The 26,726-nt window shown below is 45.1% G+C and overlaps 1 protein-coding gene across 5 annotated transcripts; it reads right to left on the minus strand.

The window, feature by feature from the left end:
* Positions 1 to 134: 134 nt before the first annotated feature.
* Positions 135 to 24,574, minus strand: capn10 (calpain 10). Of its 5 annotated transcripts, none has more exons than XM_046332623.1 (15): positions 24,437 to 24,571; positions 23,967 to 24,068; positions 17,952 to 18,062; positions 14,597 to 14,715; positions 8,454 to 8,585; positions 6,463 to 6,659; positions 6,045 to 6,277; positions 5,535 to 5,676; positions 4,872 to 5,038; positions 4,440 to 4,720; positions 3,975 to 4,177; positions 3,522 to 3,780; positions 3,015 to 3,214; positions 2,839 to 2,884; positions 135 to 1,265 (listed from the first exon to the last, which is right to left on the minus strand). In XM_046332623.1, exons 3-15 carry the CDS (start codon positions 17,968 to 17,970, stop codon positions 1,236 to 1,238), a joined length of 2,028 nt encoding a protein of 675 aa, XP_046188579.1. In that variant the 5' UTR covers positions 17,971 to 18,062; positions 23,967 to 24,068; positions 24,437 to 24,571; the 3' UTR covers positions 135 to 1,235. The 5 variants fall into 5 exon arrangements, with proteins under 5 accessions (XP_046188579.1, XP_046188578.1, XP_046188580.1 ...); XM_046332622.1 differs by having other exon boundaries at positions 17,952 to 18,086; XM_046332624.1 differs by lacking the exon at positions 23,967 to 24,068 and having other exon boundaries at positions 24,437 to 24,574.
* Between the last annotated feature and the right edge of the window lie 2,152 nt (positions 24,575 to 26,726).

Below are 26,726 nucleotides of genomic sequence, written 5' to 3' on the forward strand. Positions count from 1 at the left end.
CTAGAGTATATGGAGTAGTTATTGTGATCCTCAAGACATGTTGTGTGTAAAGCATTGTGTGGCATTTTGATATGGTCCAAAAATCATCATTAGATAACACAAATATTTCAATCATGATGGTCACAGCTGAAGTGTGGTGTGCAGGATACAACTTTATTATAGTTCCATCAGCAACTGCATCTTCTGTATATTTAAACACACAAACACACTGACAACAAAAGTACAATAACACAGTAATACTCTCAGATAATACAACCATTGTAATCAGTCAACAGTTGGAGTGGCAGTGGTCCCCAAGTTAGTTACCACACCAGCAACACACAAACACACACACACACCCTGCCTTTTCAGCCACTGCGTGCAGAGCCAAAACACTGGCGGCTTCTTCCAAAGAATCTGTTGCCTAAGTAGTGCCGCTTCGCCCCATATCGTCCCCTGTACTGTTCATCATGCAGCCACTTCAAACAGCAGTCCGGGTCCAGTTCTAAGGGTGTGAGGGTGATAGGGACGGGGGGAGGGGGGGGCTGCAGCAGAGTCTCAGGTGTGGGGGTTGTGGGGTGAGGGGACTACTCTGTTTGTGGTCGGAGGACAAGGGCTTGATGTTAAAGCTGTCCTTAACCACATATTTATAATCACATTCACCACACCCTTAATCCTAAACTCAAACATTAAGGGGATGACAAAATATCACTGGTTAGGGGAAACTTCTATCTACTCTGGGGGCATGGATGAAGGCAAAGTTCAGTCACAGGCAGCCCTGGGGTTTGGGTCGGAGGCTGGGTGGGTGCACTGCAGTGTGGTGAGGTCCGACCCCTTGCTTCTGCCCTCTCTGCCCCAGCAAGGAGCTCCATGAGTGGGCCCTTTGTCCCAGGCCGACGGGCCAGCGAGTGAGCATAGTGAGCGGGCCTCTTCAATGGCGGCTGTTTGTTTACACCGGCCAGCCCCGTCAGCTCCCATTAGCGCCTGGCCCAACGACAACCTGTGATGTGCTAATCGCAGCCGGGAGAGAGAGAGAAAGGGAGAGAGAGAGAGACAGAAAGAAGAGATGCCGATCGGCTCCCTGAGCCTTCGCCAGGCTGGGGATAAAGGCCCTGAGCCCAGGCCGTGCGTGCGCACACAAACACACACAGTGTTCGGCATGGGGAGGAGGGGGGGAGACCCGCTCCTTTCATGTGTGGCCAAGGGCCGAAGTGATGTGAGCCCACGTCAGCAGAGCGGCAGCACAGCTCCCAGAGCTAACTACGCATCACAGATATGTGAGAGACCTGTCGCCAGAGAGAGAGAGAGAGACACACCTTATAAAATCCATAAATGTATCAATCTTGTGCAATATATATCTACAGGCTACATTGAGGTTTTTCTTTAATTATTTGAGGTCATCTGGTATTAGTATGTTATAATAAGCTTTAGAGCCGAACTGCACATCCGCAAAATAACCTCCACGCCAATCGCCAAATGCCTTTGGGGACGAGCAAAATTAAACGTCTGAGTTTAATTCAATAAGACAAAATCTGCTAAATGGAGAGTTGAAAATAAAGAGAAGGGTATGTTTGGGAAAGTCTTGGTGATGTGGTAAAAGAGGATGATAGCAGTGTTATGTGTGATGATTGTGAAGTGCAGTCACAAGATGGGGACTTCATATAGGCCTACGGAACGTCAGGGGAACTAGAGTCTACTGTTCAGATGGGTTAAATGGAAACTGACTGGACACTGACTGTAGGCCTGTAACCTCTCACATAGCCTTAAACTCCTGCACACTCCTGGACATTTTGCTCTGCGAAAGAAGCAGAGACTTTAGATTCTATAAATTATTCTGGTGACCAAGGGTTTATTTTGTCTTCTAGGGCAGCATATAATGACAGAAGAGAAGCTACATGTATCTAATTATAGTTGAATAACAACTAGCCTACCAAAATGTAGTAAATTAAAAACACAAACATTTCAAATCAGGCTAAATAAATCCTGCACCCCCTGTCAAAACATTGTTCCGCTGTCTCTGAATGTAGCCTACAGCGAATTTTCTATATTAGCGGATTAGGTGCAGGTGAGGGCCTCAGATGTTCACCTTATCATATAGTCGGGCGGTTGAGGGCCTCAGATGTTCACCTTATCATATTGTCGGCCGGTTGAGGGCCTCAGATATTCACCTTATCATATTGTCGGCCGGTTGAGGGCCTCAGATGTTCACCTTATCATATTGTCGGTCGGGTGAGGGCCTCAGATGTTCACCTTATCATATTGTCGGTCGGGTGAGGGCCTCAGATGTTCACCTTATCATATAGTCGGGCGGTTGAGGGCCTCAGATGTTCACCTTATCATATAGTCGGCCGGTTGAGGGCCTCAGATGTTCACCTTATCATATAGTCGGGCGGTTGAGGGCCTCAGATGTTCACCTTATCATATTGTCGGCCGGTTGAGGGCCTCAGATGTTCACCTTATCATATTGTCGGTCGGGTGAGGGCCTCAGATGTTCACCTTATCATATTGTCGGTCGGGTGAGGGCCTCAGATGTTCACCTTATCATATTGTCGGCCGGTTGAGGGCCTCATATGTTCACCTTATCATATTGTCGGCCGGTTGAGGGCCTCAGATGTTCACCTTATCATATAGTCGGGCGGTTGAGGGCCTCAGATGTTCATCTTATCATATAGTCGGGCGGTTGCGGATGGGTTATTAGCAATTGCGGACAGGTGCAGGGAACATATAACTGACCCAAACACAATACTGCCATTCAACACAGTTGAAAAGTGTTTGTGCACTATGGTACACCAAATTGGTTTAGGAAGTGTGTTTGTTGCAAAGTATAGGTCTTGTACACATAGCCCAACACTCACTCACCTCTTGAATGGCTCTCCCCAGTCTTTCCTGACTCTTCACCACTCTCCTGAAACACAAGTACAACACACCATCATATTATTCCCCAAAATAAAATTAAAAATGAACACAATCACAAGGGCATAGGGGCTAGGAGAAGGTATTAAGGGGGTAGGGAGTGGAATTAGAACCAGGTCTACCTGTGTATTTTGCGAGCCACAGTGAGGGTGAACTGGCCTGGGGAGTCAGGCTGGTAGGTGGAGGGCACTATGACATAGGCCCCTGGAGGAAGGCAGCAGGCCAGACTGACAGCCTGGGTGTAGCAGTGAGGAATGCAGCTGGCCACCGGTTCCTCCTCCCTGGGTACTGTCGACTCGGCCTGCTCCTGTCCCTCTGGAGTCTGGATACACAGAGAGATTCACATGTAACTTGTCACAACAGAATCATCTTCATATAGACAGATTTTAAAGGAGGATTAAAACAACATATCAACAGGATAAACCATAGACTCTACATTAAGGACATATTTTAGATAGGCTAACCACATACTGTTAATAAACTAGGGTCATATTTTATTAGGCACCAAGCAGAAGAAAATGGACTAAAACAAGGAGGGACTACTTGGACTTCAATAATAAACTAATTTAGTGTTTTTCATTGCAAAACGTTTTGCTAGAGTATTCCCTAATGAATACAACTCAGCTCACCTTGTACAGGTGAAAGCCGATGGCCTGGAGGTCAGTGTCAGGGCAGTTCTGGTGGAGGGTGACCCTAACATTGACCCCTGTTGACCCCGCTATGTTGTCACCCATGGTGACCGGGAACCTTGGATTCTGCCAGTGAGACAGGAAGTTCCTGCTCCCCCCGGCCGATGACCCTGTGACCCATGCGCCCTGTAAGTAGTTTGTCTCCCACTCCCCCCCCTCTGTTACCAATGGCAAAGAGGGCCCCGGGGTCTTCACAGCACTGCAGGAGGATGGGGGAACATATAGATCCAGTTTCCTAGACTTGTAAGACAACATGATCTACAAAACAAATGGAATGATATATAAACCACTTTTGATGTATGAAAAGCAAAACTTCTGATACATTTTGATTCAGTATTTGGTCCTGGCTCCCTATTTGACCCATCTCTTTATGGTCACAGTCTTCCTACTGACCTGAGTGAGGTGGGGGAAGAGGAGAAGACCCTGAGCAGGAAGCTCCCCTCACCCCCCTGGAGGAAGGTACTGGGGATGAGCAGGTGGCAGCCAGGGTCCAGGTGTGTGTGTAGTACCACCTCACGCTCGTAGGCGTGGCAGTGTGTGGAGGCACAGGGAGGGCTGTTCAGAGTCCTAGACAGGTTCAAACACTTCTTCTCTACCTGGTGATTGACAGACAGACAGATGTACGTATTACACACACACACACACACACACACACACACACACACACACACACACACACACACACACACACACACACACACACACACACACACACACACACACACACACACACACACACACACACACACACACACACACACACACACAGAGATAAAGATGAAATCATTAAAAGCCACACACACATACACATTCTTATTTTAACATCTATCAGCTACAAGGTTACAGTGCAGTACCAACCTTCCACATGTGCAAAGCGATGGCCTGGTAGTGTTGGTGTTGTGTGGTGCTGCTGCCCTCTTCTGGTGACTGTGTGTAGTGGTGTCCTGTGTTCCTGCTATACCTTCTGTGCTGTAGCAGAGACACCAGCACCTCTCCCCTCTCAAACACCCGCAGCCAGAACTGAGGGTTGCTGCCAAAGCTACTGTTGTTACGGCAACCACCTGCTGAGTGACCTTTGACCCAGCGATCGCTGGTCTGGTGGCTATGAGTCAGCAGCTTGCCTATTGGACAGACAGGGGCTGTGAATCACACAATCACAACAACACTGGCTTTGCTTTTATGAAGGGATAGTTCACCCCCAAACCAAAGATCGTCAGACGTTCTCATACATTCAAAACTATTCAACTTTGTCTAATGCTTATATAATGAGGAAGTATTGAGTGAGTATACCAGAATAGATGCTCTGCAGGTGTCCCTCCTCATTGATAGGATACCCCACTGTGACATCATCAAACTGCAACAGGAATTCAGTCTCGTCCACCCAGAACTCTGCCTCCTGGGCCCGGCCCAGCAGGTTCAGAGTACAGGCCGGGTCCAGAGAGTTCCAGCCTTCTCCACTGCCAGGTGAGAGTGGCCAGTTTATTACTGAGACAGAGGTTCTTAAGAAAATAATTATAGATGGATTCAGGCTCAAAATGACACAAAAGAACACACACACGAGCGAGCCTTGCACGGGCATGAATTTTAAGCCCTACCCATGTCCGTGGTGTTCAGGCCCTGGGCCTTAAATTCATCCCTGCCCAAATGTAATAATATCTAGTGAGTTTTCAGACCCTTCCAGCGACAGTAAATCATTACAGGATTCTAGCTACACATTTCCCACTACATTCTGCTACATTAAATCATTAAAGGATTCTAGCTACACATTTCCCACTACATTCTGCTGCAAACGAGAAGCAGTCTGTGCAACAGAAGTCACAGCAATGGCGCACACACGGGCAGAAAAGCAGAAGGGGGGGGGGGGGGGTGTCTGGTGGGAGAGGGGGGGAACACTACCCCTGGGACCGCAGCTGTGCGGGCTCGGGTAGTACAGCTCTAACACAAACACCCTACCTCTCTCTCCATGCTCCCTCCCAGCAGCGTCTGCCCCAGGGGTTTCTGATCCTGATTAGACGTACTCCTCCCCGTTCCACCGTCCTCACGTCCACCCACTCCATCACACTCAGGGCATGGAACTGCCCCAACTCACTGGCACCTAGGGTATAAGGGGGCAGTTTTTTAGTTTAGTTTATTTTATTTTTACAGGGACAGTGCACATTAATCTACGTTTCAGTAAAAGTGCCGGTTTTAGCCAGCCGGCTAATTTTCAACCGCAGTCCCTTGGGGTAAATATAGCCCTAAACAATATTTTAGCTACTTGCCTATTAGCAGACTTGGGGTGTGCCAGTACCTTACTTTGAAAGGTCAGTCACAAGATTTCAATAGAAGGCTTTCAGTAAGATTCTTAGAAAACTGCATTCCTTCTCCATTGGAGAACAATGGTCTGCACAGCCCAGAGCTATTTTTGTGTTTAAAATGTGAAAACAGCAGAATATTCCCAGACCAGTCATTTTTCCTCCTTACCTCCGGGGGCGCTGTGTACAGAGCAGCTGACTGAACAGCCCTCTCTGACCGCATGCAGCAGGTCCAGATCCAGCCTCCTCTTCCTGACCCAGTCACTGTCAGATGACCCCCGACCCTGGTCCTCCTCTGTCCCACAATCCCCCAGGCTCCAGCGCTCCGCCAGCCCCCCTGTCAGGTCTACCAGGGCCTCAGAGACCTGCCCCGCCCATAGGCGCTCATATGACCCCTGCAGCCTGGGGGAGGAGTAGGGACAGGAGTCAACATGGGTGTATCAGAGAATGTCACAAAACCTAACTAGAGTATTGTATGGTATGGAATGGTATGTGATTGGAACAGTATAGAATATTTGGAGACCTAATATTAATGACTAGATGCAGAAACACTGTTAGTCAATTTCAACTTTCCACCTGTCACTCACTTGGCGTAGGCCTTCTCCAGCAGAGCAACCCAAAAAGCAGTGGGGGATTGGCAGCGCGAGAAGCAGAGCTTGCCGCTGAGGCAGGGCAGCCGGTCGTCAACGGTTACCTCTGTCCAGCAGCCATGCTGCCAGAGACGGAAGAGGAAGGAGCCCCGGTACCCCCTCTCCCCCCACTGGGGCTGGGCAGGGGGCACCACCTGGGGGACAGAAAGGGTACAGGGCACTGGGTTTATCACAGTGTTTTGGTGGTATTGATAAAAGTCACCAAGTACTTCATGGACTAGGTCAGTGGCAGAAGCATAGTGTATTTGCTGTAAGACTTGAATATGTGGTAGTAACCTACAGTTGTAGTTTTACTGTTCACAGCAAAACCAAAAAGCAACAAAATACTTCAATGCAATTTCAGTTTCAGGAAACTAAACGTATGTCGCTACTTCACAGGAGTACCATTTGATTTCATGGGTCTTAATAACAAACTTGTATGCAATCTGTAAATACAAAAAAAATTATGTTACAAGCCTAGTTGGTTTAGCCATGGAAAGAGACAGGAACCTTCCCGCTAGCCATGATTGACTGAGATAATGAGTGGGCTAGACATGCCAAGAGATGCGTTGGATTTGGTCTGCCATGTAGCATGCTTCTGTCTATAACAGTATGTGTAGGTAATCCTTTCTAATACAGCTTATTTATAAAGATATCACGTAGTAGAACTGCATAAGTGTTGCTCTCCACTTTCTGGGGGACAGAGTTTGGATTGCAAATAAGCAGACGGCGTCAAAAAGAGAACACAGAAGGCTCCGGATTACATCTTCAAGCTAAGGGCAATCATGTCATCCGTGACAGATAGGGAGAAATGTCCATCCATGTATACGGTATGAGAGTCTAGCTAGCTACATTTTCAGATATTACACGTTTCAAATTTTGTCAGAAAGTTGTTTTCATTTCAAGTTAAAGTGTACAGTTAGCTAGCTAGCTAACGTTAGCTGGCTAGCTAGTTAGCTAACATTACGTGTATGATCTGTGTAGTAATGTTATTTGTATCTCAGAGCCATTTGCTAGATATAGCCTAATGTTAGCTAGCTAACATTGAACCTGGTTAGCTACCTGCAGAATCATGCAGAGAAGTAACCTTATGACTTGGGATTTTGTTTAATTGTTTAGCTAGCTAGCTAGCTAGCTAGCTACATGTCTAAACAAAAGACTCCGCTATGCAAGTAACTATTCCAATAGAATTTGTATGACGTCACTGCAACAACCGTCGATAGACGTAGCTGGGAAATTTGCTCTGGCTATCTAGTCCGATATCAGAGCACCCTCGTCTGAGTGTGCCAGAGCGCAGAATAACTGACGAATTTACAAACGCTCAACACCCGTTGAATATAGCCGGTGTCAGTAAACGTTGGCAAAAAAAAACGTAATTAAATTGTTGCCAGCAGCACAGTTGCATTCATCAACGCTCGGGATAACATAAAAACAGCCTAACTAGCTCTGCTAGGGCGAGTAAAATGGTCAGAGTGAGCTGTTCTCTCATTTGTGTCTGGAAGTAGCTAGCAAGCTAGCCAATGTTAGCCAGTTAGCTTGGGTGCTTGACTGCTGTTGTTAGGACAGAACGTTCGGATCAACCCTACTTTTCGTCCAGAACGTCGAGCGTACACTTCGAGAGCGAAACGCTCTGAATTTACGAGCGAATCTTACAACGCTCTGAGATTACGAATGTCAGAGCACACTCTGGCACCACTCCAAATAAAATGTACGAACACATCCGTAGTATAAACCAGCCTTTAGTATTGACATCTTTGGTTGTTTAGTACATAGCCTCACATGTGGGGCTAAAGCTTAAAAAGGGTGTGAACCATGCTGTCCAGTAGGTACCAAAAGATTCAAGGGCCATTTTCTCAAAAGTGTTTGTTAAAAACCATTTCAAATTTTGCTACATAAGACGGAAACGAGCCGGTCGGTCACATATACTTTACAAATTTGTGCAGCTTTACCTTGTTCATCAAATGCTGGTACTTCAGTAAGATTGTGCAGGCACAGAGGAACCAGCAGTCTCCCAGGAGGCCTTGCTTTGCATGGCCGTCATTGGTGTTGTCAGGGAAGAGTGTAGGAGACGGGCAGATCTCCTGTAAGGACAAAGAGAGAAATATGTCACCATTAACAGACACACAGAATCATTGTGAGCAGATTGGACATGCTTGTTTCCGTTATGTGATCAAGTGTTCACACGGTGTTGAGGAAAAAAGAACATGAATGGAAGGAACACAGACTATAAATCGCATATACAGTGCATTCGGGAAAGTATTCAGAACCCTCTTCACTAACGACGACGAAAACAAAACAAAAAAATTTTTTTTAGCAAATTTATTACAAATAAAAAACAGAAATACCTTATTTACATAAGTATTCTGCCCCTATGCTATGAGACTCGAAATTGAGCTCAGGTGCATCCTGCTTCCATTGACCATCCTTGAGATGTTTCTACAACTTGATTGGAGTCCACCTGCGGTAAATTCAATTGATTGGACATGTTTTGGAAAGGCACACACCTGTCTATATAAAGGTCCCACAGTTGACAGTGCATGTCCAATCAAGCCATGAGGTCGAAATAATTGTCCGTAGAGCTGAGACAGGATTGTGTTGAGAAAAAGATCTGGGGAAGTGTACTAAAAAATGTCTGCAGCATTGAATGTCCCAAAGAACACAGTGGCCTCCATCATTCTTAAATGGAAGAAGTTTGGAACCACCAAGACTCTTCCTAGAGCTGGCCACCCAGCCAAACTGAGCAATCAGGGGAGAAGGGCCTTGGTCAGGGAGGTGACCAAGAACCCGATGGTCACTCTGACAGAGCTCTAGAGAGCTCTCGTCCTCTGTGGAGATGGGAGAAACTTCCAGAAGGACAACGATCTCTGCAGCACTTCATCAATCTGGCCTTTATGTTACAGTGGCCAGACGGAAGCCCCTCCTCAGTAAAAGGCACATGACCGTATGCTTGGAGTTTGCCAAAAGGCACCTAAAGACTCTCAAGACCATGAGAAACAAGATTCTCTGGTCTGATGAAACCAAGATTGAACTCTTTGGCATGAATGCCAAGCGTCAGGTCTGGAGGAAACCTGGCACCATCCCTACGGTGAGGCATGGTGGTGGCAGCACCATGCTGTGGGGATGTTTTTCAGCGGCAGGGACTGGGAGACTAGTCAGGATGGAGGCAAAGATGAATGAGCAAAGTACAGAGAGATCCTTTCGGTTCCACACTAAAACTGAGGTTTGACACGTGTGATTTGAGAGTGAAGTACATCGAAAAAATCAAGAGAAAACTGCAAGATTCAATAGAAGACAAAACAAGGAACAAACTAAACAAGACAGGCTTTTGAAAAATTAACTATTTTTTTTCATAAAATTGTACAGTTATCTTAGCTAGGTGAATTGCTAGCAGAATTGTTTACTTGTTGCTAAGCAGTTGCTAGGGACTCTCCTGGAAGAAGCTAGCTAGCTTACAAAGAATAACAACAAAAAATATCTAGTTAACAGAAGAAAGGAAGACAAAATAAGGACAAAAGAAGGACAGAAGAAAAAGGAAAAGAAAGAGGACAACAAAGTGAAACAGTCAGCACTTCTATTGCAACTTCGTATTTCGTCGTCCTAACGTAGTCTACACTGCTATCTGCCCAGCAGCTAGCCAGCTAGCAAACGTCCACCGTCTACCGAATAGCAGCACTGTAGAAACTATTACACTCAACTGAACGACTTGATTAGTGTAGTGTTAGCTAGCGACATAGTTGTCTTTGCTGTCTTCGTATCCAAGATAATTGTGTAGTTTAGAGCGTGTAGTCTTAGAGTGATTATCTTAATTTACCGAGGTTAGCTAGCCAGCTATTTGTCGTCCTTAACATAGGAGACACTGCTAGCTAGCCAACAGCTAGCCAACGTCTACTGAATAGAACTTCCGCACTCAACAACCCGGTCGCATTCCGCTTCGCTCCACAGGTAGTATCACATTTTTCATTTCATTTCATTACAGCACAACGGTTTGATTTGTTTGATCGTAGCTAGCTACATAGCTAGCTACATAGCCGTCTGTGTATCAAAGATAATTGTGTAGTCTAGAGCGATTTTCTAGGTTAGCTAGCCAGCTATTGTCGTTCTTTTAACGCAACGTAACGTAATCAACACTGCTAGCTAGCCAGCTAGCCCCGAATAGCAGCACTGTAGAAACTACTACACTCAACGGAACGACTTGATTAGTGTAGTGTCAACAACGCAGCCACTGTCAGCTAGCCTACAAAGTCAACAACGCAGCCACTGCCAGCTAGCCTACTTCAGCAGTACTGTATCATTTTTAATAATTTTAGTCAATAAGATTCTTGCTACGTAAGCTTAACTTTCTGAACATTCGAGACGTGTAGTCCACTTGTCATTCCAATCTCCTTGCATTAGCGTAGCCTCTTCTGTAGCCTGTCAACTATGTGTCTGTCTATCCCTGTTCTCTCCTCTCTGCACAGACCATACAAACGCTCCACACCGCGTGGCCGCTGCCACCCTAATCTGGTGGTCCCAGCGCGCACGACCCACGTGGAGTTCCAGGTCTCCGGTAGCCTCTGGAACTGCCGATCTGCAGCCAACAAGGCAGAGTTCATCTCAGCCTATGCCTCCCTCCAGTCCCTCGACTTCTTGGCACTGACAGAAACATGGATCACCACAGATAACACTGCTACTCCTACTGCTCTCTCTTCGTCCGCCCACGTGTTCTCGCACACCCCGAGAGCTTCTGGTCAGCGGGGTGGTGGCATAGGGATCCTTATCTCTCCCATGTGGTCATTCTCTCTTTCTCCCCTTACCCATCTGTCTATCGCCTCCTTTGAATTTCATGCTGTCACAGTTACCAGCCCTTTCAAGCTTAACATCCTTATCATTTATCGCCCTCCAGGTCCCCTCGGAGAGTTCATCAATGAGCTTGATGCCTTGATAAGCTCCTTTCCTGAGGACGGCTCACCTCTCACAGTTCTGGGCGACTTTAACCTCCCCACGTCTACCTTTGACTCATTCCTCTCTGCCTCCTTCTTTCCACTCCTCTCCTCTTTTGACCTCACCCTCTCACCTTCCCCCCTACTCACAAGGCAGGCAATACGCTCGACCTCATCTTTACTAGATGCTGTTCTTCCACTAACCTCATTGCAACTCCCCTCCAAGTCTCCGACCACTACCTTGTATCCTTTTCCCTCTCGCTCTCATCCAACACTTCCCACACTGCCCCTACTCGGATGGTATCGCGCCGTCCCAACCTTCGCTCTCTCTCCCCCGCTACTCTCTCCTCTTCCATCCTATCATCTCTTCCCTCTGCTCAAACCTTCTCCAACCTATCTCCTGATTCTGCCTCCTCAACCCTCCTCTCCTCCCTTTCTGCATCCTTTGACTCTCTATGTCCCCTATCTTCCAGGCCGGCTCGGTCCTCCCCTCCCGCTCCGTGGCTTGACGACTCAATGCGAGCTCACAGAACAGGGCTCCGGAAGGCCGAGCGGAAATGGAGGAAAACTCGCCTCCCTGCGGACCTGGCATCCTTTCACTCCCTCCTCTCTACATTTTCCTCCTCTGTCTCTGCTGCTAAAGCCACTTTCTACCACTCTAAATTCCAAGCATCTGCCTCTAACCCTAGGAAGCTCTTTGCCACATTCTCCTCCCTCCTGAATCCTCCTCCCCTCCCCCCTCCTCCCTCTCTGCAGATGACTTCGTCAACCATTTTGAAAAGAAGATCGACGACATCCGATCCTCGTTTGCTAAGTCAAACAACACCGCTGGTTCTGCTCACACTGCCCTACCCTGTGCTCTGACCTCTTTCTCCCCTCTCTCTCCAGATGAAATCTCGCGTCTTGTGACGGCCGGCCGCCCAACAACCTGCCCGCTCGACCCTATCCCCTCCTCTCTTCTCCAGACCATTTCCGGAGACCTTCTCCCTTACCTCACCTCGCTCATCAACTTATCCCTGACCGCTGGCTACGTCCCTTCCGTCTTCAAGAGAGCGAGAGTTGCACCCCTTCTGAAAAAACCTACACTCGATCCCTCCGATGTCAACAACTACAGACCAGTATCCCTTCTTTCTTTTCTCTCCAAAACTCTTGAACGTGCCGTCCTTGGTCAGCTCTCCCGCTATCTCTCTCAGAATGACCTTCTTGATCCAAATCAGTCAGGTTTCAAGACTAGTCATTCAACTGAGACTGCTCTTCTCTGTATCACGGAGGCGCTCCGCACCGCTAAAGCTAACTCTCTCTCCTCTGCTCTCATCCTTCTAGACCTATCGGCTGCCTTCGATACTGTGAACCATCAGATCCTCCTCTCCACCCTCTCCGAGTTGGGCATCTCCGGCGCGGCCCACGCTTGGATTGCGTCCTACCTGACAGGTCGCTCCTACCAGGTGGCGTGGCGAGAATCTGTCTCCTCACCACGCGCTCTCACCACTGGTGTCCCCAGGGCTCTGTTCTAGGCCCTCTCCTATTCTCGCTATACACCAAGTCACTTGGCTCTGTCATAACCTCACATGGTCTCTCCTATCATTGCTATGCAGACGACACACAATTAATCTTCTCCTTTCCCCCTTCTGATGACCAGGTGGCGAATCGCATCTCTGCATGTCTGGCAGACATATCAGTGTGGATGACGGATCACCACCTCAAGCTGAACTTCGGCAAGACGGAGCTGCTCTTCCTCCCGGGAAGGACTGCCCGTTCCATGATCTCGCCATCACGGTTGACAACTCCATTGTGTCCTCCTCCCAGAGCGCTAAGAACCTTGGCGTGATCCTGGACAACAAACTGTCGTTCTCAACTAATATCAAGGCGGTGGCCCGTTCCTGTAGGTTCATGCTCTACAACATCCGCAGAGTACGACCCTGCCTCACACAGGAAGCGGCGCAGGTCCTAATCCAGGCACTTGTCATCTCCCGTCTGGATTACTGCAACTCGCTGTTGGCTGGGCTCCCTGCCTGTGCCATTAAACCCCTACAACTCATCCAGAACGCCGCAGCCCGTCTAGTGTTCAACCTTCCCAAGTTCTCTCACGTCACCCCGCTCCTCCGCTCTCTCCACTGGCTTCCAGTTGAAGCTCGCATCCGCTACAAGACCATGGTGCTTGCCTACGGAGCTGTGAGGGGAACGGCACCTCAGTACCTCCAGGCTCTGATCAGGCCCTACACCCAAATAAGGGCACTGCGTTCATCCACCTCTGGCCTGCTCGCCTCCCTACCACTGAGGAAGTACAGTTCCCGCTCAGCTCAGTCAAAACTGTTCGCTGCTCTGGCTCCCCAATGGTGGAACAAACTCCCTCACGACGCCAGGACAGCGGAGTCAATCACCACCTTCCGGAGACACCTGAAACCCCACCTCTTTAAGGAATACCTAGGATAGGATAAAGTAATCCTTCTCACCCCCCTTAAAATATTTAGATGCACTATTGTAAAGTGGTTGTTCCACTGGATGTCATAAGGTGAATGCACCAATTTGTAAGTCGCTCTGGATAAGAGCGTCTGCTAAATGACTTAAATGTAAATGTAATCCTTGCTCCAGAGCACTCAGGACCTCAGACTGGGGGCGAAGGTTCGCCTTCGAACAGGACAACGACCCTAAGCACACAGCCAAGACAACACAGGAATGGCTTCGGGACAAGTCTCTGAATGTCCTTGTGTGGCACAGCCAGAGTCTGGACTTGAACCCGATCGAACATCTCTGGAGAGACCTGAAAATAGCTGTGCAGCAATGCTCCCCATTCAACCTGACAGAGCAGGAGAGGATCTGCAGAGAAGAATGGGAGAAACTCTCCAAATACAGGTGTGCCAAGCTTGTTGTGTCATACCCAAGAGTTGATGCTGTATTCATTGCCAAAGGCGCTTCAACAAAGAACTGCGTAAAGTGTCAGAATACTTATGTAAATGTCATTCAATTTTTTATTTTTTTATAAATCAGTAAATTATGGGGTATTGTGTGTATATTGATGAGGGGGGGGACTATTTAATCATTTTCAGAATAAGGCTGTAAAGTAGCAAAATAAATGTTAAAGTCAAGGGGTCTGAATACTTTCAGAAGGCACTGTATATTTTGACATACCTAAGGCCAATTCTGATTGGATAAGTTGTAGGCCCGGGTCTCACCTGTGGCCGGAGCCATGTGATGTCATCCTGGAACCTGGCGATAGGGGTGGAGTAGTCTGAGAACAGGGAGTCCTCACAGATGAAGACAGGGTCCTCAAACAGACCCTTGAATTCTACAGCTAAAACAGTGATGGAGGAGCATGTTATCAACACTAGAAGGGATATTCAATTCAATTTTATAAAATGTAATTTCCTGCAACATATACAGTTGAAGTCGGAAGTTTACATACACTTAGGTTTGAGCCATTAAAAGTCATTTTTCAACCACACTACAAATGTCTTGTTAACAAACTATAGTTTTGGCAAGTCGGCTAGGACATCTACTTCGTGCATGACACAAGTAATTTTACAACAATTGTTTACAGACAGATTATTTCACTGTATCACAATTCCAGTGGGTCAGAAGTTTACAAACACTAAATTGACTGTCTTTAAACGGCATGGAAAATTCCAGAACATTATGTCATGGCTTCTGACATCTGAGTCAATTGGAAGTGTACCTGTGGATGTATTTCAAGGCCTACCATCAAACTCAGTGCCTCTTTGCTTGACATCATGGGAAAATCAACAGAAATCAGCCAAGACCTCAGAAGAAAAGTCTGGTTCATCCTTGGGAGCAATTTCCAAACGCCAGAAGGTACCGTGTTCATCTGTACAAACAATAGTACGCAAATATAAACACTATGGGACTATGTAGCCGTCATACTGCTCAGGAAGGAGATGCATTCCGTCTCCTAGAGATGAACGTACTTTGGTGCGAAAATTGCAAATCAATCCCAGAACACAAGGACCTTGTGAAGATGCTGGAGGAAACAGGTCCAAAAGTATCTATATCCACAGTAAAACGAGTCCTATATCTACATAACCTGAAAGGCCGCTCAGCAAGGAAGAAGTCACTGCTCCAAAACCGCCATAAAAAAGCCAGACTATGGATTGCAACTGCACATGGGGACAATGATTGTACTTTTTGGAGAAATGTCCTCTGGTCCAATTTAACAAAAATAGAACTGTTTGGCCATAATGACCATCGTTATGTTTGAAGGAAAAAGGGTGAGGCTTGCAACCCGAAGAACCCCAACCCAACTGTGAAGCACGGGGGTGGCAGCATCATGTTGTGGGGGTGCTATGCAGCAGGAGGGACTGGTGCACTTCACAAAATAGATGGCATCATGAGGCTGGAAAATTCTGTGGATATATTGAAGCAACATCAAGACTAGAGGTCGACCGATTATGAGTCTTCAATATTCCAGGGTAAGAAGTATTAGGTTGTAGTTATTATAGGACTCTCTCGCTCTCTCTCTATACCATTTGTATTTCATATACCTTTGACTATTGGATGTTCTTATAGGCACTTTAGTATTGCCAGTGTAACTGTATAGCTTCCATCCCTCTCCTCGCTCCTCCCTGGGCTCGAACCAGGAACACATCGACAACAGCCACCCTCGAAGCAGCTTTACCCATGCAGAGCAAGGGGAACAACTACTCCAAGTCTCAGAGCGAGTGACGTTTGAAACGCTATTAGCGCGCACCCCGCTAACTAGCTAGCCATTTCACATCACATCGTTATACCAGCCTCATCTCGGGAGTTGATAGGCTTGAAGTCATAAACAGCAGAGCTTCTAGCAAAACGCACGAAAGAGCTGTTTGAATGAATGCTTATGAGCCTGCCGGTGCCCATCATCGCTCAGTCAGACTGCTCGATCAAATCATAGACTTAGTTATAACATGATAACACAGAGAAATACGAGCCTTAGGTCATTAATATGGTCGAATCCGGAAACTATCATCTCGAAAACAAAACATTTATTATTTCAGTGAAATACGGAACCATTCCGTATTTTATCTAACGGGTGGCATCTATCAGTCTAAATATTGCGGTTACATTGCACAACCTTCAATGTTATGTCATAATTACATAAACTTCTGGCAAATTAATTTGCAATGAGCCAGGCGGCCCAAACTGCTGCATATACCCTGACTCTGCGTGCAATGTATGCAAGAGAAGTGACACAATTTCACCTGGTTAATATTGCCTGCTAACCTGGATTTCTTTTAGCTAAATATGCAGGTTTAAAAATATATACTTCTGTGTATTGATTTTAAGAAAGGCATTGATGTTTATGGTTAGGTACACGTTGGAGTAACGACATTCCTTTTTCGCAAATGCGCACCGCATCGATTATATGCAACGCAGGACACGCTAGATAAACTAGTAATATCATCAACCATGTATAGTTACAACTAGTGATTATGATTGAATAAGTTTAATGCTAGCTAGCAACTTACCTTGGCTTCTTACTGCATTCGCGTAACAAGCTGGCTCCTCGTGAGGCAGGTGGTTAGAGCGTTGGACTAGTTAACCGTAAGGTTGCAAGATTGAATCCCGGAACTGACAAGGTAAAAATCTGTCGTTCTGCCCCTGAACAAGGCAGTTAACTCACCGTTCGTAGGCCGTCATTGAAAATAAGAATGTGTTCTTAAAGTACTTGCCTAGTTAAATAAAGGATAAATAAAGGTGGGAAAAAATAGAGAGAGAGAAAAAATAATAATAATAATAATAATAAAAATAGGCGTCCAAAATTAACGATTTCCGATCGTTATGAAGACTTGAAGTCGGCCATTTCGATTAATCAGTCGACCTCTAATCAAGACATCATCAGTCAGGAAGTTAAAGCTTGGTCGCAAATGGGTCTTTCAAATGGACAATTACCACAAGCATACTTCCAAAGTTGTGGCAAAATGGCTTAAGGACAACAAAGTGAAGGTATTGGAGTGACCATCACAAATCCCTGACCTCAAGCCTATAGAACATTTGTGGGCAGAACTGAAAAAGTGTGTGAGAGCAAGGAGGCCTACAATCCTGACTCAGTTACACCAGCTCTTTCAGGAGGAATTGTCCAAAATTCACCCAACTTATTGTGGGAAGCTTGTGGAAGGCTACCCAAAACATTTGACCCAAGTTAAACCATTTGAAGGCTATGCTACCAAATACGAATTGAGTGTATGTAAGTGACCCACTGGGAATGTGATGAAAGAAATAAAAGCTGAAATAAATAATTATCTCCACTATTATTCTAACATTTCACATTCTTAAAATAAAGTGGTGATCTTAACTGACCTAAAAACAGGAATTTCTTACTAGGATTAAATGTCAGGAATTGTGAAAACTGAGTTTAAACATATTTGGCTAAGGTGTATGTAAACTTCCGACTTCAACTGTAATTGATCCTTCAACATAACAGTAAAGCAAAATAAATTCATAGGCTAATAACAGCAGTACACAGGTATAGGGGCAATGTAATGTCAAGTTACCAACAGTTGTTTACTAAAAAGAGACTGTCACCCTCAAACTTACCCCTCTCATCTTCCTCCATCGCCTCCCTGTCTTGTCTGTGAATCACCCACGATGCACTACTTCTCCTCTACTCCACAACCAAGGAGCTGGGTTTTTCATGACCCCACCATTCTTGAAGATACAGCATTATGTTTTCTTTAAAATAATCAGAACAGACTGTAATGGCAAGATAAATTGGTAGCCAGCATTTGCATATCAAAACAAACAGCCAGATGAACAGATGAGCTTTGATGCAAATATAGACTACAGTTGTGACAAAAAGTTTTGAGAATGACAAATATTAATTTTCACAAAGTCTGCTGCCTCAGTTTGTATGATGGCAATTTGCATATACTCGAGAATGTTATGAAGAGTGATCAGATGAATTGCAATTAATTGCAAAGTCCCTCTTTGCTATGCAAATGAACTGAATCCTAAAAAAAAACACATTTCCATTGCATTTCAGCCCTGCCACAAAAGGACCAGCTAACATCATGCCAGTGATTCTCTCGTTAACACAGGTGTGAGTGTTAACAAGGACAAGGCATTTTTTATATAAATACATTTTTATTTTTATCTTTATTTAACTAGGCAAGTCAGTTAAGAAAAAAATCATATTTTCAATGACGGCCTAGGAACAGTGGGTTAACTGCCTTGTTCAGGGGCAGAACAACATATTTTTACCTTGTCAGCTCGGGGGTTTGAACTTGCAACCTTCCGGTTACTGGTCCAACACTCTAACCACTAGGCTACCCTGCAACATGATCACTCTGTCATGCTGATTGAGTTCAGATAACAGACTGGAAGCTTCAAAAGAAGGGTGGTGCTTGGAATCATTGTTCTTCCTCTGTCAACCATGGTTACCTGCATGGAAACATGCGCCGTCATCATTGCCTTGCACAAAAAGGGCTTCACAGGCAAGGATATTGCTGCCAGTAAGATTGCACCTAAATCAACCATTTATTTGATCTTCAAGGAGAGCGGTTCAATTGTTGTGAAGAAGGCTTCAGGGCGCCCAAGAAAGTCCAGCAAGCGCCAGGCCCGTCTCCTAAAGCTGATTCAGCTGCGGGATCGGGGCACCACCAGTACAGAGCTTGCTCAGGATGGCAGCAGGCAGGTGTAAGTGCATCTGCACGCACAATGAGGCGAAGACTTTTGGAGGATGGCCTGGTGTCAAGAAGGGCAGCAAAGAATCCACTTCTCTCCAGGAAAAACATCAGGGACAGACTGATATTCTGCAAAAAGGTACATGGATTGGACTGTTGAGGACTGGGGTAAAGTCATTTTCTCTGATTAATCCCCTTTCCGGTTGTTTGGACATCTGGAAAAAAGCTTGACCGGGGAAGACAAGGTGAACGCTACCATCAGTCCTGTGTCATGCCAACAGTAAAGCATCCTGAGACCATTCCTGTGTGGGGTTGCTTCTCAGCCAAGGGAGTGGGCTCACTCACAATTTTTCCTAAGAACACAGCCATGAATAAAGAATGGTACCAACACATCCTCAGAGAGAAACTTCTCCCAACCATCCAGGAACAGTTTAGTGATGAACAATGCCTTTTCCAGCATGATGGAGCACCTTGCCAGAAGGCAAAATTGATAACTAAGTGGCCCGGGGAACAAAACATTAATATTTTGGGTCCATGGCCAGGAAACTCCCCAGACCTTAATCCCATTGAGAATTTGTGGTCAATCCTCAAGGCCCGGGTGGACAAACAAAAACCCACAAATTCTGACAAACTCCAAGCATTGATTATGCAAGAATCGGCTGCCATCAGTCAGGATGTGGCCCAAAAGTTAATTGAAAGCATGCCAGGGCGGATTGCAGAGGTCTTGAAAAAGAAGGGTCAACACTGCAAATATGGACTCTTTGCATCAACTTCATGTAATTGTCAATAAAATCATTTGACACTTATGAAGTGCTTGTAATTATACTTCAGTATTCCATAGTAACATCTGACAAAAATATCTAAAGACATGGAGGCAGCAGACTTTGTGAAATGTAATATTTGTGTCATTCTCAAAACTTTTGGCCACAATTGTATTAGCGAGATTCACCATTGCTCCTGTACTCTTGAATTACCATATCCTATAGTGATTCCCCTTTTCATTGGTTATGGCCATAGCTAAAGGGGTCTACAGAGAATATGCAAACGGAGCCGATGGAGCGTTTTATTTATTTAACGTAACCCTTATATGGTGGTCAGAGGAAGCCCAGTGGCCGGTAGTGGGAGAAGATGGAGCGAGACATTCGGCAACTTTTCTCATCAATTAAACATTTGAGCTCAATACAGTTTTCTGTTTCCAAAACTAGAACTGTTCCTGAACAGAGTGGACTAAGTTTTGTAGACTTTTCTACCATTTCTACCAGCAACCATGTGCAACCAGAGAAAAAAGAGAAGACCACCATTACAATCACACACAGAGACGCATACAAAGCACTCCTTTGCCCTCCATTTGGCTAATCTGACCATAATTATATTCTCCTGATTCCGGCTTACAAGCAGAAACTAAAGCAGGTAGTACCAGTGACTTGTTTAATACCTAAGTGGTCAGATGATGCGGATGCTACCGGACTCTTTTGCTAGCACAGACTGGAATATGTTCCAGGATTCATCCAATGGCATTGAGGAGTATACCACCTCAGTCACAGGCTTCAACAATAAGTGAATCTACGATGTTGTCCCAACAGCGACAGTACATACATATTCCAACCAGAAGCCATGGATTACGGGCAACATCCTCACTGAGATAAAGGCCAGAGCTGCCACTTTCAAGGAGCGGGACACTAATCCGGACGCTTATAAGAAATACCGCTGTGCCATCAGATGAAACATCAAACAGGCAAAGCGGCAATACAGGACTAAGATTGAATCTTACTATACAGGCTCTGATGATTGTAGGATGTTGCAGGGCTTGAAAAACAGACTACAAAGGGAAACCCAGCAGCGAGCTGCCCAGTGATGCAAGTCTACCAGTCGAGCTAAATGCCTTTTATGCTCGCTTCGAGGCAAGCAACACTGAAGCAAGCATGAAAACACCAGCTGTTCCGGTCGACTGTGTGATCACGGTCTCGGGTAGCCGATGTGAGCAAGACCTTTAAAGAGGTCAACATTTACAAAGCCCCGGGGCCAGACGGACTACCAGGATGTGTACTCAAAGCATGTGCGCACCAACTGTCAAGTGTCTTCACTGACATTTTCAACCTCTCCCTGACCGAGTCTGTAATATCTACATGTTTCAAGCAGACCACTATAATCCCTGTGCCAAAGAAAGCAAAGGTAACCTGCCTAAATGATTACCGCCCTGTAGCACTCACGTCGATAGCCATGAAGTGCTTTGAAAGGCTGGTCATGGCTCACATCAACACCATCATCCCAGAAACCCTTGACCCACTCCAATTCGCATAGCGCCCCAATAGATCCACAGATGACGCAATCTCAAATTGCACTCCACACTGCCCTTTCTCACTTGGACAAAAGGAACACCTATGTGAGAATGCTGTACATTGACTACAGCTCAGCGTTCAACACCATAGTGCCCACAAAGCTCATCACTAAGCTAAGGACCACTAAATATCTGCCTCTACAACTGGATCCTGGACTTCTTGATGGGCCGCCCCAAGTGGTAAGGGTAAGCAACAACACATCTGCCTCGCTGATCCTCAACACAGAGGCCCCTCAAGGGTGCGTGCTTGTCCCCTCCTGTACTCCCTGTTCACCCACAACTGTGTGGCCAAGCATGACTCAAATACCATCATTAAGTTTGCTGACAACACAACGGTGGTAGGCCTGATCAATGAAAACGATGAGACAGCCTATAGGGAGGTGCTCAGAGATCTGGCAGTGTGGTGCCAGGACAACAACCTCTCCCCCAATGTGAGCAAGACAAAGAAGCTGATTGTGGTCTACAGGAAAGGGAGGGCCGAACAGGCCCCCACTAACAACAATAGGGCTGTAGTGGAGCGGGTCGAGAGTTTCAAGTTCCTTGGTGTCCACATCACCAACAAACTATCTTGGTCCAAACATACCAAGATAGTCGTGAAGAGGGCACGACAAAAACCTTTTCCCTCTCAGGAGATTTGGCAGGTGTCCCAGATCCGTATTCGGTATTGTGTGTAGGTATTGTGTGTAGATTACTGAGGATTTTATTTAATTAAAACCATTTTAGAATAAGGCTGTAACATAACAAAATGTGGGAAAAAATCAAGGGGTCTGAATACTTTCCGAATGCACTGTATATGGCCAATATACTGCGGCTAAGGGCTGTGTCCAGGCACTCCGTGTTGCACCGTTCATAAGAACAGCCTTAGCCATTGTATATTGGCCATATACCACACCCCCTCTGGCCTTATTTCTTAAATAACCTACGCTACACTTTTACATGTAGACTAATTTTTTATGTATATTTATGCACAATATATGTCAATATTATTGTTGGCCATTTTAGAGGCAATTTTATGTGAATTTCTGGCTCAGTTGACAGTTCCATGTATTTATTTTAGTAGTAGGCTCTTCTTATTAGTAGTTTACATCCCTATGAATGAATGACCTATATGTTCTAGAGTAGACCCATGTTGGCATATCAAAAAACATCAACACGTATTTGAATTTGGGAAGTTCATGTACAGTCTGGGACAATTTAAATTGCACTACAGGACAATTCTGGGACAGTGATGCAAAAAGCTAGCTAGCTAACATTGGCTAGAAAGTTGAAGTCAGAGGAGAGAGAGAGCAGCGTGCAGCAGTGCGGAGCACAGCGGCCGTGAGGACAGAGAGGAGCCAATTAACTTAATTACTGACAAAGTAGTCAGGGGTGACAGGTAGCTTAGTGGTTAGAGCGTTGGACTAATAACCGCAAGGTTGCAAGATCGAATCCCAGAGCTGACAAGGTAAAAAAATCTGTTCTGCCCGTTCCTAGGCCGTCATTGAAAATAAGAATTTGTTTTTAACTGGACTCGTGATGGATCTCCTTTTGCTCTTTACTTTCCATCTTGCTCCAGAGGGATGTATAACTGGTACGTCAAGTTGCCTGCAGTCACACATTATTATTTTTTTAATTATTCAATAAAAGGCAAATAGCAAAATGTTGGGGCTTTTCGGTTTTTCACTTCTATAGTTCATATTAAATCATTTGGTGTAAACCAATAACAAAGGCAGATATGAAGAGAACAATTTAAAGTTAGAGCAATTTTACCAGTTGTATTTACATAGATTGTCATTATAGAGACACCAATTGGAAACATGTGTCAACTCCACATGCGGCGTAAAAAATGGGTGCCAGTTTTCAAGCTTTGTGGGCGGGTTGAGTTGTCAGTGCGTCATAAATTATTGCTCGACTTGGCAACCCTGCTGCTACTCCAAAAATCACACGTGTACGCACGCACGTAGATCAACGGAGTAGAGTTTGTCTCAGGAGAACAGTAGTAACACTGATAGAACAAATAGACAGATTTCACCGGTTGTAATTAAATGTGAAGCATTCAGTTGGCGTTTCCACTCAATAACAAATACGGTGGCGAGAGGAAGCCCAGTGGCCACAGTTTTACATTACCAAAACTAGAATGTGTAACAAGCAGGGTGGACTGCGATTTGTAGACTTTACCCCTTTCCAAAGTTTCAAAAAATGGCGTTGTTTAGGAGTGCAAGCACAGAGGGGGTAGCGGGGGCACGTCACATGGGGCTATAAAGATGAAGCATCGTTCAGAAGGTTTTCTAACCACCGAATGTGGTAGTGGGAGGAAGTCCAGTCGAGGGTATTGGGAGAGGATAGAACTGCTAATTTTCTCATCGATTAAACATCTTCTCAAAATAAATTCGGTTCCCAAAACTACAAATATATTACCAACAGTGCACTACGTTTTATAGACTTGGCACTTTGCCAAAGTTTAGTTACATTTTTAATTGCGTTGTTTAGGAGTGCAAGGTCGAATTAAGTGAAATCGCATTTTACAAGTGAGGCGTTCCCTAACGGATACATGCAAATCAATGATGGAATGCGCCAACGGGATCTCACTAGCTCACGCTTGGCTCTGCCTACCTTGTTTGTTCTGCCCACTACTATGATTCATCTGCTCCCATGGGAAACGACAGGCTCTGGTCTATCTTGGGTTGGTTATAAACATCTTTGGTAGTAGGCTAGCTATAAAGGTAATCCCAAGCAGAGACAATAGAGAAGAAACACAATGAATATCAGACTAGTCATTAAAGAACCCTGGGTTACAGCCTCCGACTGAGAGGTCTAGCTAGCTCTTTGCCAAAGTCGTGCATCGTTCACTGCAGTCAGCGTTTTTAAAATAATGTGGATGATGGCTAGCTGGCTAACGTTAGTTATTTAGCGTTAGCCAGCTAGCTAGCTAACGTTAGTAAACTAGGCATGTTAGCTAACTACGTTTTACATCGCTATTAGACAATGATAACTAATTGAAACGCTGAAATCACATATTTTTACCATAAGAGTGCATAAATACAATTGAGAAAACTCTGAAAAGAAACGTAGCAGGCAAATACCTGAATATAGTCCTGCCAAATCTCTCCCGGAAGGACAGTGACAGCAAGCGGCCCATTCATTATGCGAATCCTTCCAGTTTGAGAGTTTTTGGTATTATGGTCCCACCCCGTGGCTATACATTGCATTACACAAGGTTTATCTGGAATGGACAGGCATCACATCACACGACATAGCAACATTCGCTTGTTTGGATATTAGAAAACAGGTTGAGGTTAAGAGGGTTACTGCTGTAGGCTACTTAGAATAATATTTAGCCAACGTTTAGTAGACGCTCTTATCCAAACCGAATTACAGGAGCAATCACGGTTAAGTGCTTAATCATCTTGAGATCAATGCCCCCTCCTGTTTCTTAATATGTGTTTGCACACAATCCGGCTACTGCCCTACACAGGATATTTCATTCTGATTTGTATTCTGAATCTGATTTGGACTTGTCCTTTTGTTTTTGTGTTTTCTTTAGGGCTTCACTGAAGGAACCTGTCTAAGTGCCCTAGACAAGACATGCTCAACAGAGACCAACGACTGCTTGCTCACACCAAAGGAAATTACTCTAACACCCTTTACCAGAGACCAGAACAAAGAAAACATGGGTCAATCAAAGAGTACAGAATAAAAGATAAAAGGAAGAAAGGCAAATGATATCAGATGAACTCAATAATCAGATGAGCTAAAAATACTTTCCAGGTGTGGGCATAGACAAGGCTCTGCTGCAATTCTCAGGTCCTAGGTCCTTGTAGAAGCTGCTAAAACACTACAAACGAAGAGAGATGGAACCGAATGAAAATGCTACAGAATGGATGCGTCCCTGGTTATATCTATAGTAATAGACAGATCTGTAGCTGCCATAGAGCTACCAGAGGATAGCACAGATTATCTGCTGCGTTGTATCTTTGCAGAGGCCTCCGCTGTGAGAGACCAAATGGATAAGTACCTCAAGAGATACCTCATGCACATACACAACAAGGCAGAGTTTAAGAGTGACATCCAGCACGTGGAGCGTAACCTGAGCTTTGCCCTGACTCAGTTGAAGAACTCCATGCTGCTGGACGGACAGATGAGCTTGTGGACTCTGAGGATGTCGATCAACGGAGCGTCCCTCCATGTCCAGATGCTGATTCACCTGGCCAGACTGGATGGGGCCAAAGTGGCCTAGTGCGATCACGCATCACTACCTACCAGAGCAATCTTGAAAATCTTCTATCTGGATACAAGGAATTAGTCAAACAGCATCCTTCACAGTGCCACAGTGGTTCCTATGAGACAGTCTCAGTAAAGTTCTGGTTTTGCTAGAGCTCTGAGATGACTAAATGACATCCAGAATATATTGTTTTTTAGACATTACCCTATGGTGTGTGTTGAGGTTGGTTATAACCCTGTAGATCCATTTTGATCCCAAGGTGTACTGTCTATTTTCTGTATCATTGTTTGTGTGTCCATCATAAAACAAGTAATGGTCAATTGCAACCAACAGGCAGAACATTTAGCAATGTATTTCTTGTAACGTTACTAATGGGAGATTACATGCACCTGCGTGTTAAAACAGACATGCTTGCAACCAAAAAACCCACAAGAATAAACAAGCAGATCAGTTGATCTCCCGTTGTTACTGTGTCAAACGAGTTTGATATCAGACAGCTGTGTCTAGGTTCTCTACTCCAGGCCCCAATGAAATACGACCTACCAGGACCATTGAAAAAAGCAAGGCTAGTATTTAATTAAAACTGTTTATTGTAAGACTATAGACCCCGTGAATTGTAAGAAACTATAGTACAGTAACATTTAGTACAGTATAGTTCAGTATAGCTCTGTTGTTGTGTATTTTATTGTATTCCTCGTGTTACTATTTTATTTTTAAACTCTGCATTGTTGGGAAGGGCTCGTAAGCAAGACTTTCACAGTAAAGTCTACACCGGTTGTATTCGGCACATGTAACAAAATATTTTTGATTTGATTATACAGGAAAGTAGAGTATAGTTCAGTACAGTAAAGTTTAAATCAGTATAGAAAAGTAGAGTAACGTACTGTACTGAACTATACTGCACTGATCTGTACAGTACTTTCCTGTACTGTACTGCACTGAACTATACTTGAGTTTACTGTAAAGTACAATACAGTACATTATAGACAGCTATGTTTGGGCCACATTAGAATATACTGATTTGTCATTTGACATACCTTGAGTAGATTATAATTTAATGAAAACAGATTTGCCAGTATTAGCTCAATCATAATTGTCTTCAATAAGTTACCAATTTTAGATGTAGACAATACAGGAATACTTTATTTTTC

This window comes from Oncorhynchus gorbuscha, unplaced genomic scaffold, assembly GCF_021184085.1.
Source record: "Oncorhynchus gorbuscha isolate QuinsamMale2020 ecotype Even-year unplaced genomic scaffold, OgorEven_v1.0 Un_scaffold_20:::fragment_2:::debris, whole genome shotgun sequence".
Taxonomy (NCBI): Eukaryota; Metazoa; Chordata; class Actinopteri; order Salmoniformes; family Salmonidae; genus Oncorhynchus; species Oncorhynchus gorbuscha.